At 41.4% G+C, this 13,682-nt stretch overlaps 1 protein-coding gene across 1 annotated transcript in view; it reads right to left on the bottom strand.

Moving 5' to 3' along the window:
- Tjp2 (tight junction protein 2) overlaps nt 1-11,028 on the bottom strand; it is an 86,994-nt gene extending 75,966 nt beyond the window's left edge. The window contains exon 1 of the mRNA XM_048806779.1: nt 10,859-11,028. Coding sequence (XP_048662736.1) covers nt 10,859-10,918 — 60 coding nt within the window. The 5' untranslated portion in view covers nt 10,919-11,028. The remainder of the gene's footprint in view (nt 1-10,858) is intronic.
- Nucleotides 11,029-13,682: the final 2,654 nt, after the last annotated feature.

The raw sequence follows: 13,682 nt of genomic DNA, 5'->3' as shown, positions 1-13,682 counted from the left end.
AAACACACACAAAAAAAAAAAAAAAAAAAAAAAACAAAACTCCTGAGTTTTGGCACCAAAAAGCAGAACGCAAAACAAAAACAAAAACAAAAACAAAAAATTCATCCAGCTCTCCACTTGACATTGAAATATAAATTTAAATAAATTTGTATTTAAACTGTACTATAATAAAATACCATAAAATTTATAACAGAAAATGTGTCACTCTGAGTAAGGAAGAGAAGACAGACCCTGGGTACTACTGTTTCTCTGAGAAAAAAAACTCTCAATGGAGACATTTCAGATGCATTTTTTTTTTAATAACAGCTGATGGTGAATTCCATCTATTTCTTTTGCTCTTTCCTGACCCTCCACTTCCCAGAGTCATCTGCCAAATTGTGCATTTAACTAATGTAAGTAGACTGAAAATATATATCTTCTGAACCTTTGACTAAAATTTGCATTTAGGGCTAGGCATGTTAACTCAGTAGCATTATATAGGATGTATAAAACCCTGGGTTTCCATCCCCAGAACCAAAAAAAATAAGTAAATAAACAAACGAGGCAAGGTATTTCATGTCTGTAATTCCAGCTACTTGGGAGGCTAAGATAAATGAACTGAAAGTTGGGGGCCACCTTGGGTAACTTAGCTCAAGATAAAGTTTAAGCCAGTACCGGGCGCAGTGGTGTACACCTGAAATTCCAGCAACTTGGGAGGCTAAGGCAGGAGGATCTTGAGTTCAAAGCCAGCCTCAGCAACCTAGTGAGGCTCTGAGAAACTCAAAATAAAAAAAATAAAAAGGACTGGAATGTGACTCAGTGGTTATGTGCTCCTGGGTTCAGTCCCCAATACAAATAAATAAAAAAATAAAGTAAAAGGGACCAGTCAGAATGGCAATCATCAACAATACTAATAATAGGCATGATGGTGCAACCCTATAATCCCAGCAACTTGGGAGGCTGAGGCAAGAGGATAAGGAGTTCAAAGCCAGCCTCAACAACTTGGTGAGGCCCTAAGCAACTCAGTGAGACCCTGTCTCTAAATAAAATATAAAAAGAGCTGGGGATGTGGCTCAGTGGTTAAGCACTTCTGGGTTCAATCCTCCGGTACCAAAAAAAATAATAATATAAATAATAATCAGTTCTGGAGAGGATATGGAAAAAGAGGAACACTTTTACACTGTCAGTACGATTGTAAATCAGTACAACCACTATGGAAATCAGTATAGCGGTTCCTCAAAAGACTAGACATGGAATCACTCTATGACCCAGCTATATCACTACTCTGTATTTATTCTGAAGAATTAAAGTCACCTTACTACAGTGATACATCATACCCATGTTTACAGCAGCACAATTCACAATAGTCAAACTATGGAACCAGCCTAGGAGTCCATCAATGGATGAATGGATAAAGAAAATGTGACATATATACACAATGGAGTTTTATTCAGCCACAAAGAAAAATGAAATTATATAATTTGCAGGAAAATGGATGGAACTAGAGGCCATTCTGTTAAGCAAAATAAGTCAAACTCAGAAGGCCAAGAGTTGTATGGTTTTCTCTCAAATTCAGTAGCTAGAAAGGAAAAAGGAAAAGAAAGGTATATGGGGGAGGCGGATTTCTCATGAAAATCAAAAGGAACAAAGAGACCAAGAGGTGAGAGGGAGGGAGTAGGGAAGTGCTGTGGAGTAATAGTGGTGGTCAAACTCTATTGTTATAATGTATGCAGATATGAATATTTAACAACAAATCGCTCCATTATGTACAACTATAATGCACCAATAAAAAATATGGGAAAAAAAATTTAAAGAGGTGGGTGGGTGTTAGGAATATAACTCAGAGATAGAGCACTTGGCTGACATGTGAAGCCCTGGGTTTAATCCCCAGTACTACAAAAAAATTTTAAAAAAAAATTTTTTTTTTTAATTTACATTTAGGCTCTGCTAGGAAGGTAGCCACAAAAGTGTTCAAGAGGAACTCAGGGCCTCTTCATTTCAATATGTCACCACTTGCCTGTTTTTAAACTCTAACAATAACACCAGAAGGAAAAGCACAAATGTTTTTCAGTTCCATTTCTGGAAAACTTCAATGGATGTCTGAGATGCCACAAATCTCTCTCCCCTCTTAAAACTCACCCTGACACTAAACAGAGCAGCTCAAGAAGGCAAAGTGGCTCAGCCTGAAGTTGTACTGAAAAGTTTGCATGTGCCTGATAAGTAAGGCTGAAACTCAATGACAGCAAGTGCTCTCCCAGGAGTCCATGAACAGAGTTTGCGGATGGTGAACAGGAGGCTGAACTTCAGCCTGTTTGTGAAGATACTGAAAGAGCTCCCAATTCCAGGCCCGCCTCCCCTTCCATGCTCATGCTAAGAAAATGTGGTCCCAGGGGGAGAATTCTGTGGGCAAAAGAAAGAGCTGTGGGAAGCCCCCAGTATGCAGCTTTTACTGGGGAGAATAGAAAGGAAGAAAATGAAGAAAGTTTCTCAAGAAGCTATGCAAGATTGTTGTGGTGCTTGCCTGGGCTGCGCGGTAAGGAAGATAAAGCTGCGATAGTACATTATTTAAGCTGCAACTAAATAATAGATGTTTCCATCACCTTTTTTTTTATACTGGTTCTTTTTAGTTATACATGATAGTAGAGTCCATTTTGATGTAATTATACAAGCATGAAATATATCTTATTCTAATTAGGACCCAGTCTTATGGATATACACAATGGTGAGATTCACTGTGTTGTATTCCATCACTTCTTGAATTAAACAACTATCAGCCACTTTGGGGTTCCCAGTTTTTTTTTTTTTTTTGTTTGTTTGTTTGTTTGTTTAATGCCTCTCAGAAAGAATCCACTGAACCTCTTTTTTAAAGAAAAAATAAATAAAAGGAAACAAACTTAAAATTGTTGAAGGAGCAAGGAAGCACTCTAAGAGCCAACAGAAAATTTTCAGAATGTTCTCTAGGCTTTACACTAAGCACTCAGAACACTCAGAATAAAGAATTTAGAGACCATCATCAGCTGGGCCAAGGGGTGCACATCTGTAATTCCAGCAACTAGGGAGGCTGAGGCAGGAAGATCACAAGTTAGTGAGGCTCTATGCAACTTAGTGAGACCCTTTCTTAAAATAAAAAATAAAAAGGACTGGAGATGTGGCTCAGTGGTTAAGTACCCCTTGGTTCAATCCCCAGTACCTAAATAAATTATTAAACTAAATTAAAAATAGAAAGGGCTGGAGATGTGGCTTAGTGGTTAAGCGCCCCTGGTTCAATCCCCAGTACCCAATAAAATTAAATTAAAAAAAAAAAAAAAAAACCATCAAATAGGGGCTGGAACTGGGGCTCAGTGGTAGAGCGCTTGCCTAGCATGTTCAAGGCACTGGGTTCAATCCTCAGCACCACATGAAAAAATAAATAAAATAAAGGTATAAAAAAATACAACAATCTTTTAAAAAAAATCAAATATAACTAAGAAACTGAAGATTAGAGTTTAAGCAGAGACTTTGATAAAGTCACCCAGCTAATTAATGGTGTAGCTGATACTGTTTCTATACCATTACAAAAATGTTCTCTAAAATAAACATTTTTTGGTAGGAGTTTTCCTCACAAACCATCATCTACTCACTACATAAATGTAAGGAATTCACTCTTCTAAACTCTCAATTAGTCTTTGACTCATCCTAGTTGATGCTACAAGCTTTCCCAAATCAAGTCAATGTCCTTAAGTACTTAGTGGATTTGTTTGGGCTCTGACAGCCTCTGGGCTTACCTAGATGACTCAGACCTGGGAGGGGCTCACCACTAATGGGAAGTGACTTGTGGCATGAAGCCCACTTGATAAGAGCTAGAATAAACACTAGGAGGTGCACACTAACCAATCCCAGGCAAGAAAGTAACTGACTCCACCTTTCTGAAGAAGGGTAAGGGAGGAAGCAGGCTCCTGAAACTCAGCTCACCAGGAAGTTCCTTCTCCATGATTCATTTTTTTCCAAAACCAGAAATGCTAGTTTTGCTCATTCATTCCCTCAAATAATTTTAATCTGCCTTGCAGATATATTTAGAAACAGACTTGTAAGGTTTGAAAGAGGGGCACTAGCCAGGAGGCACGTGTTATTGACTCCTCCTTTCCCAGGTGAAACTCCACCCACCCAAGTTCTCAGGTACAGCTATCCATGTAAGGTAAAAGGTCAGACACTTAACCTGCAGAACTCCACAGCACTTCCTTTAATAATGTCATAAGAAATGGCTGTCAGCAAGTGGAAACAAATAGCTACATCTGGAACATTATTTCCTCCTGGGAAGAACAATGCTGCTAAATGGCACACATTCTGGAGTGGTTCACTAATTCCTACAGATGACTAGAAAGCATTATTTCCCTGTTCACTTTCAACTCCAGGGACAAATTTAAAGTACCGGCAATGTTCTCCAATTCTATCAAAGCTCTTCTGAACCACAATGGCAAAAATGTAAATGGTTTTTAATCATTATTTACTACCAAAGGAACAACTATCCCAATAATTCTCTCCCACAAGGCATTACAAATATTCCCTCCAAAGGCCTCTGACTTTTCACCAACTCATAAATTTAGGCCCATAGGAATACAAGGTGTCCATGAAATGAGGCATAGAAAATTAAAATTTCCATAGTTCATGCCATTTGTTTCCGCATAAGCATAATGCATATATTTTGTATGGTTGATTTAAGTCTACAATAGAAATAATAATGACCATATTAATTAATTCTGAAGTCTGTATTCACATACAATATGAGTAAAATTTAGAAAACATTACATTCAAGGATGTGACATAAGACCTTGGCCATGATTAATGATATGATTCGAAATAATCTGGTCAGTCAGTCACGCTTCCAGACCACAAATATTTGATTCACAGGGCAAGGAGTGCAGCTCAGTAGTAGGGCCCATGCTTAGCACATTCCCAGCGCTGGCTTCAACCTCAGCACTGCCCCCGCCAAAAAAAGAAAATTTATTCACAGAGGATCTATCAGGACTATTTTTACCAGTGCTAACATCACTACTGCCTCCATCCAAAACAGTATGGGAGGAGAGACACCTAAGTAGAAACCATATCCATGGATATTCTAGTTAGGCTTATTTTTTCTTCTCAAACTTAAAATAAACATTCATTATTACACAATGTATCTTTTGCGGCCAGCAAGTCTGTAATACACAATGGCATGCAAGTGTTAAGGAAAGCTTCATTATGTTTTTAGGGTTACACATCTGATAAAGCTTTAACCATCATACAAGAGGACTAAACAAATTTATCTACACTGATTTAAAATGACTCAAGCTGGGTGTGTTTGCACATATTTATAATCCCAGCAGCTCCGGAGGCTGAGACAGGAGGATCACAAGTTCAAAGCCAGCCTTAGCAACTTAGCAACTTACTGAGATCCTGTCTCTAAATAAAATATAAAAAAGGATGGAGATGTGGCTCAGTGGTAAGTGCCCCTGGGTCCAAGCCCCAATATCAAAATAAATAAATAAATACATAAATAAAATGACTCAAGTACAAGTTACCAGCTGAAGGCTCAGAATTTCTCATAAAGGGCATGTACAGGCACACCATTAGAGATTTTGGTGATTAAAATAGTGTTATCTTGTTTTATGCACCTAACATCAGCCTACATCTCAACTGGTCTTTTTTTTTCCCCCCAGGTCAAATCAGAATTGTTCTCTACATCAGGATTTCCAGTTCTAAAACAATCTTTGCTAAAGCCTCTTTTATAGATCAACATTAGCTCTATCAAAAAATAAAAACTAACTCAGACATGGTGGTACACACTTATAATCCCAGTTACTGAGGAAATAGGAGAATCGTAGGTTCAAGATCAGCCTAAGTAATTTACCAAGACCTGCCCTCAAAATAAAAAATAAAAAGGATTAAGGATGGAGCTCAGTGGTACAGCACCCCTAGGTTTAATCCCCAGCACCTCAGGAAGTAAAAAAAATTGGCTGGGTGTGTCTCCTGGTGGTGAAGCACTCTTCTAGCATGAACTGAAAAAAAATTTTTTTAAATAAAAGAAATAAAAATTCCTGAAACCAGCACATTTTTTAATATACACGTTTAAGACCAAGTCCATCACCTTCAAATTTCCTGGCTTTTCTGAACCATTATGTCTGACATTACTGAAGGTGTGGACAAGGTATACTTAGAGCTCTCCAGAACTAAATGCCACACCCCTATCTTAGTTAGCATTACCCAAGTTGCAGCTGTCAAGCATCATCTTCACAATTTTGTTTTATACTTCATCCCCACAGTTTACAGTTTTTCTTAAAACAAACTCAACTGTTCTACTTAATACTTATTTTTAGCTCATTCTAAGCAACCTAGGAATCTAGCCATAAAATGAATGGGTTTGGTACCTGGCTTCATTTTTTCACTCCTAACATACAATATTCATGCCTAAGCAGTGAAAAATAGAATATGTCCCCACAGTACCACCTGCAAGCCTGTGTATACTACACTTCATAAAACACTGCTTAGAGGACAGCAAAAAATGGAGGAGAAAATGCTTAATTAAATGGTCAGGTATTTGGGGAGATTGACAGTCTTTAGTATTTCTTCTGAGTTCACAGGTTATCCATGATGATGAGGCTTAGATGCAATAGAGAGTATGCTAGAGACCCTAGTAGCTTTAAAAAAAAAAAAAAATAGGGGGCTGCAAATGTGGCTTAGTTGTACAGTGCAACATCCCCATGCAACAAGGAGTTTGAGGCCCTGGGTTCAATCCCCAGCACTCCAAAAACAAAAAGTCCCCAGTATGGGCTGCCGTTCATTGCCCAAGCCTAGGCAGGACCTCCAAGGACTCTAGTAGTCATTGTGCATCTCTTAATCAAGTAGAAAAAAATGGAAACAGGCACTTGCCAACTCAGAACTTTGCCTTTTACCCAACAATGCAGGTAGCCTACAAGCTCAGGTGATTACTCAGGTGACTCCAAGGTACCATGCAAAACTGGAACTAGCTATTGCAATATTAGAAAATGGAATTTTGTGCCTGAAAACTTCTTCCTATTGCTATTATATAGTATTATTTAAAAGTTAAATGGTCATACCACCTTAGACCCCTATAAATATGTTAGCTATATGGGCTTCTGCTAAAAACACATCATCACAAAAATTCCTTTGGGGGTGAAATAGGCCCTATATAGTTTTTATAACCTTAACATAGCTCATGCAAACATTGCTGCGTTTAGCCCACCCAATGGGGGTTAAATCTGACCTTTGAGTCTGTTTCTGGCCTTGATCCTTGAACTTAGGATTGACAGACTAACTCAATAAATTCTCAGATAATTCTGCTTCCTTCCACTCATGTCTTGTGTGACATACCTCAAACATTACCATACTTCAAACCACCTTAGCCTCCCAATACCAAAGCTGGCTGATTCCAGGCCACCCTGGCCAGCAGTTTTTAGACTGCTGACTATTCTTTTAATCAATGATGCATTTTACTGAGAATCAGCTCTCAATCTGTAGCCACAACTGCTTAATAGGATTTGTTTTCAGCATCAGGAAAGGAATTCCCTAATGGGTCATATTCTTGGTAGAAGTATGTTGAAAGTTTGGTGATTACTAACCCTACCTAACTCTTCACTGTGCACCACCCACGTCTCATGCCACTCCCCAACCAAATCTGCATGGACTTTTCAAAGGACAGAACTACTATTGTATGCAGGACTCAAGTGCACAAATTAGGCCCCACCTAATTTCAGGATATCTGTCTCCTAAAAAGAAAGCCTTCTAAGGAGAGAAATCCTTGCTAAGCTCAAAAGCTAATGGTGGGGATTTCACTGGCTCCCTTACATTCAGATATATTCCAAAAGTTCTCACACTCACACTGAAGATAAATGATTGACTGTGACCTTGTCCATGTGCAAAAAACTAGATCAAAAGTTAAACAAATATTGGCAGAAGTCACTGCAAATGGAATTCCCCAGAGGATGATGTAAAAATTCATTTAGTCTTAAGCCTATGCATCCCTTAAAAATAGTAATATTTACTAGTAGAGGGTGGGGTAGAATGTTTACTGGGAAACTAACTTCACTTGTTTATGGGGAACGTCAAGCCATTAGGAATTTCTATGACTACGCCTCCCAAAGTTCTGTTACTGGCATTAGAAGCCTTTCAAAGCAGTGTGAAACTCCTTCTTGTTTTTGTCTTTGCCAACTACTCCTATACTTGTAGATCTCATCTCCCTTATCAACCCAAAACCCTGCACTTAACACCCACACTTAAAAGGTTTTTAGCACCTATTTTGGTTCCTATGACTGGCTACCCTTTACTTAGCACCCACTCTGTGCCAACACACTCTGCGTCATTTCATCAGTCCTTACTCGGCCTGAGGTGGAGGCATTACTAACTCCATTTTCTATAGTGGCTTACATTGGGAGTTGTCTGTTCCAATGCCCTTTCCTCCCAGCAAGAATCCCTGAAAGGTGTGCACAGAGGACAATCCCACCCTTTGTTGTATTCCTGAAATGCAGAGTATGCATCTGTATCTTACATATTCCCTCCCTCACCCTCAGGAATCCTAACAGAGACAGAGAGATCAGAGTCTAAAACAGTCTAAAATGTTCAGGTCCACAGACCTTGAAGGCAAAACTCAAGTCTTATTCAACTTTGAATCCCCTTACAGTAACCAGCAGTAAGTAGATACTCATTAAGAATTAACAGAATGGGGGCTGGGGTTGTGGCTCAGTGGTAGAGCACTTGCCTAGCATGCGTGAAGCACTGGGTTCACAACTCAGCACCACAAATAAATAAATAAATAAAGGTATGTGTTCACCTACAACTAAAAAATAAATTAAAAAAAAAAAGGGGGGGGGGGCGCTGGTGATGTGGCTCAAGTGGTAGCGCTCTCGCCTGGCATGCGTGCGACCCGGGTTCGATCCTCAGCATCACATACAAACAAAGATGTTGTGTCCGCCAAGAACTAAAAAATAAATATTAAAATTTTCTCTCTCTCTCTCTCTCTCTCTTTAAAAAAAAAAAAAGAATTAGCAGAATGGTATTGAAAAAGTTGTTTGGGTGGGGATGTAGCTCAAAAGTGTACTCGAAGCTGGGTACATTTGTGCTCATCTATAACCTCAGCTACTGTGGAGACTGAGGCAGGAGGATTCCAAGTTCACAGCCAGTCTGGGGAATTTCAGGAGACCCTGTCTCAGAATAAAAGATAAAACAAACTGGGAATGCAGCTCAGTGGTGGAGTACCTCTGGATTCAATTCCCAGTACCAGAAGGAAAAAAAAAAAGAAAAAAAGTTGCAGGAGCATATCAGGGATAAGAAAAAAGTTCATGCATGGTGGCACACACACATCTGTAATCCCAGTGTCTTGGGAGGCTGAGGAAGGAGGATTGTGAGTTCAAAGCCAGCCTCAGCAACTTAGTGAGGCCCTAAGCAACTCTATGAACCCCTGTCTCTAAATAAAATATAAAAAGGATTGGTGATGTGGCTCAGTGGGTTTGATCCTGGATAAGTGCCCCTGGGTTCAATTCCTGGTAAAAAATAACAACCAAAAAAAAACCTTTATCAATCTTTGCCAGTAGCTCTGAATATTCTCAAGAAACACTTCAAAAGTCACTTTTGCCTTGGTAAAGAACACTTACCTTCTCCTGTCTCCCCTACAAAGGGAATCACAGCTCCACGTTCATATTTCTAAATGGCACTCATTGAACTTCACTATCTGCTTGCATCCCCAACAAGTCTGTGTGGTAAGGCATGTGCCTCTGACCCATTTTGTCTTCACCACACTGAAGTGGAGCAGTGTGTGAAAACTTATCGAATAAGCTAATAACATTCTTAGGCAGTATTCTAATAACACTTCACTACCAATGAATTATTACTACTAGTTTCTCACTTTTAACTATATCCTTCCCAGGTGTGCTTGAGTTACAGTCTACCCCAGGAATAACTTGAACCTCGGTGGACCAGTTCTCCCTAAGAGATTGGCGGCACCCCCAGCTCAGACCACCTAGAGAGCTGAAGGATCGGGCCTCTCTCCTCCCACTGGGATTCCCTGGCTGAGGGAAGGAGTGTAGAGGGCAGTTTCTATGAGGGAATGACTCTCCACTGGGAACTTCAGGGAAACCACAACCATTATTACTCAGCTGCCAGGGAAGCAGCTCTGTCTGAGAACTGAAGCGAAAATAGAGGTGGGAGGCTGTATTCCATTACTAAGCGCTGGAGTATTCACTTCCAAGTTCGTCCACATTTCACAAATGTTAAATCTCGTAAGTTGAAATCCTTGATTATTTATAGCTTAAAATAAACTACTGTGTGGAAGGGGAAACTTGACAAATAAAGACATAAAATAAAGGAACTGGTGACAGGTAAGATAATACAAGAGTACAAAGCATTCATCACTCCCTTGTTGTGGCTTCTTCCAAAACCCCATATTCATTCCCATTGAAAGTAACTTTTATTTGTAACGCGCAGGCAGCTGGTTAAAAAGGAAAATGAGGAGTTTGGTCCCCAGCGAGTTGTCAGTTCCTCTCAAGGACCCCCATACGTGCCACTTTGCTTTAAGTACAGTGTGCCTTGAAACAGAGCAGGAAACACAGGAAAAGAGCAGGAGACGACAGGCACGAGCTGCCTGGGTTCAAGCCATTTCCTCTAGCTGCGACTTAATCTCAAATCCAAGTGACTTTAGAGAAAAAGATCCCGGATTCCTGGAGACCACGAGTCACAATGGGTCCGGCAAAATCTACCCTTCTCTGCGCTCCGCGTCCGGGTGGGAGAATGCCAGCTTTCTCCAACGAAAAGGGAACAACTTCAGAGCAACCCTTGAGCCGAGCCCACCACGCGCTCCCCGGCTCACGCTCCCGACCCCTCTCCCGAATGCGCAGCTCAAGAGAGGACTTACACGCAGCCAACCTGACAGCTCCCGCCGGGGTGGAAACCCGCGGTCTCCCCGCACCGGCATCTCGGCTCAGGTCCAGCGTGGGCGCAGTTCTGGGTCCCGCTTCTCCTCCTGGCCGCGGGTCAGTTCTCCGACCTGCAGCCCCAGCCGCCTGAGTGCAGAACGCGGGGACCCACCCCTTTGTCCCTCCTCCCGCGGCGGCCCGCCCCCAGCCAGAGCGCTACGCTTTTGCGCCTGCCGCCGGCCCGGGAAACCCTCCAATGGGCCGCTACCACCCTGACAGCGAGCAGGGGGGTAGCTCTCCTATGCAGCGTGCCCAAGGCCCCTAGGGCAGGCCTGGTCACTCATAACGCCTGGCTGGGGTCGGGAGGAAGCGGCAGCGGCGGATAAGAGTTCCGAGGCCTGAGCATCCTGCCGCACCTCCGCTTGCACCCCCTCGGGGCTGGCCCGATGGTTCGCTCTGCGGCGTGCACTGGAGCCGGCAGGTCCGGTCTGAGCGCGCGCCCGGGAAGCGCTACAAGTTTGGCGAGATTGGGATGAGCCTGCGGCGCTGGCCTGTGTGTCCGCAGGTTTTTCCCGGTGAGGTCACATGGCCGTCCTGTAGAAACACTTTTTGGAGACGACTGGCCTCAGAAAGGCCAGGAGGTGGAAAACCCCGAAAGTTTTCCGTCTCGTCTCCAGGCCTGCCAGGCCAGCGATACATAGTCTCGTTCCCCAAATTTGTCAGCTCAACTGCTTACCCAAATCCTGAGGTATGCGAGGCTCATATTAAATATTAAAACGGGACTCTTCGGGACAATGTACGCCAGGTTACCGCTTTGGAACATAGCCAACAACTCGAATAAAGAGATTGAATTCTCTCCTCCATCGTCATCAGCTTATTAAAAAACTACAGTAGTAAGTCACAAAGCCTCACCCAGCAGGATTCCTCGAATCCAACAGGGTATATTTATTCGTTTCAGAGTCCCCTTTGTGCAATTTAAATAAAAGTATTTTAGGTGGGCTGGGGATGTGGCTCAAGCGGTAGCATGCTCGTCTGGCATGCGTGCGGCCCGGGTTCAATCCTCAGCACCACATACCAACAAAGATGTTGTGTCTGCCAATAACTAAATAATAAATAAATATGTTTAAAAAAAAAGTATTTTAGGTGCATATAAATGATTTGGAGAATCAGAACTACCCCGATTGAATATATATAATCGTGTGTGTGTGTGTGTGTGTGTGTGTGCGCGCGCGCGCAAAATTTGGGATTTGAAAGGTAAAAGAACAAGTTGGAAATGTGTTGCCTATACCGCTCTTCCCTTAAACTGGAAAGCAAAATACAACTTAAACTCACAAGTAGAAGGTAGAAGGTAAAAGGTTGGTCGGATCCCCCGCCCCCTGATGAGATCCAGATGCTGGGATCCCTCTGAAAAGTTGCTTCACTTCCTGTCTAATCAAAACAAGTTTGGCAGTTTATGCGGAAAAACAAGTGGAGCAGATGCCTCTGAAAGTATTATGCTTCTGGCCTCCTTTGGAGTAGATAACCAAGTGCATGCCTTTGGATAAAATGCACTGTGAGTAACATTTCCCACTTTAACTCAGTCTCCCTACTGAGACATTTTGGTCATATTCCTGATGTGAAATGTTACTCTCCTGATCTAAGCATGTATGTATATGTGTGTGTGTATGTGTGTGTGTGTGTGTGTGTGTGTATATATATATATATATATATATATACATATATATATAATTTTTCTTAAATGGTTTCCAAATTAGGTGGTGCTGACTTACTAGAATAATGATAGCACTTGTGAACTGGTCACACCTTAAGTAATGTGAGTTTATACCACTGGCATTTAAAACTAGACAAGATCCAGAATGTAGCAATTATATCTGCTGAATGAATCCCTCTTTCTCTCTAAAGTTGGATTGTCCATTATGATGAGCACTTGCCACTTGCCAATATTTACATTTCAGTTTAAATTAACTAAAATTAAAGGAAATGAAAAATTCAGCTTCTGAGTCACATCAATCACATTTCAAGTGCTCAATAGCCCACATGAGGTGGGGATGTAGCCCAGTGGTACAGCATTTGCCTACCATGCTCAAGGCCCTGGGTTTGAGCAGCAGCATTGGGGAAAAAAAAAAAATCAATAGCCACAATGTGGCCAATGGCTACATATTGGACAGTGCAGATTCAGAATATTACCATCACCACAGACAATACTACTCCAAATGATGGCATATTTGTATACTTGAATACCATCAAGTATATCACGTGACAGTAAGCATTCAAAAAAAAAAAAAAACAGTTGTTGGAAAACTTGTTTGAATTGATAACACTGGTTTTGCCAATGGCGGTATGAATCTATGCAGCTCTTTGGAAAACCAATTTATTAGTCCATAGTAGTACAATGTGGGATTACACTTTTTAAAACTCCTGTAATTTGTTTATCCAAAGAACTTCTACCCAACAAGGCTCTACTAGCACTACAGTCAACCCTCTGCCTCAGGGGGTCTACTGCAGTAGAGGAATCAGCAAGTGAATAAGTTCTGAGATTCCTAGTTGGCTCCAGGTGATCTAAAAACTCTCAGGAGGGGCTCCTCACCCCTACTGAGATGGGGAAATGGGGTTGAGGGAAGGGTTTCAAGAGATAGTTTTGCTTGTAATTCTAAAGGAGATGTGGGAACGAGTTTGTGAGACAATAATGGATACAGCTCTCCAAGTGAGAGCAACAAACAACACGTGGAGAAATGAGGAATGAAGATACTTTCTTCTGAGGTGCCAGGAGGTGAGGCTGCCCAGGCAAGCAGAGGCTGTTGTTCCTATCAAAGTGGGATTAAA

The sequence above is a fragment of the Marmota marmota genome, unplaced genomic scaffold (genome assembly GCF_001458135.2).
Source record: "Marmota marmota marmota unplaced genomic scaffold, marMar, whole genome shotgun sequence".
Taxonomy (NCBI): Eukaryota; Metazoa; Chordata; class Mammalia; order Rodentia; family Sciuridae; genus Marmota; species Marmota marmota.
This window is presented reverse-complemented; position numbering and strand designations above follow the sequence as displayed.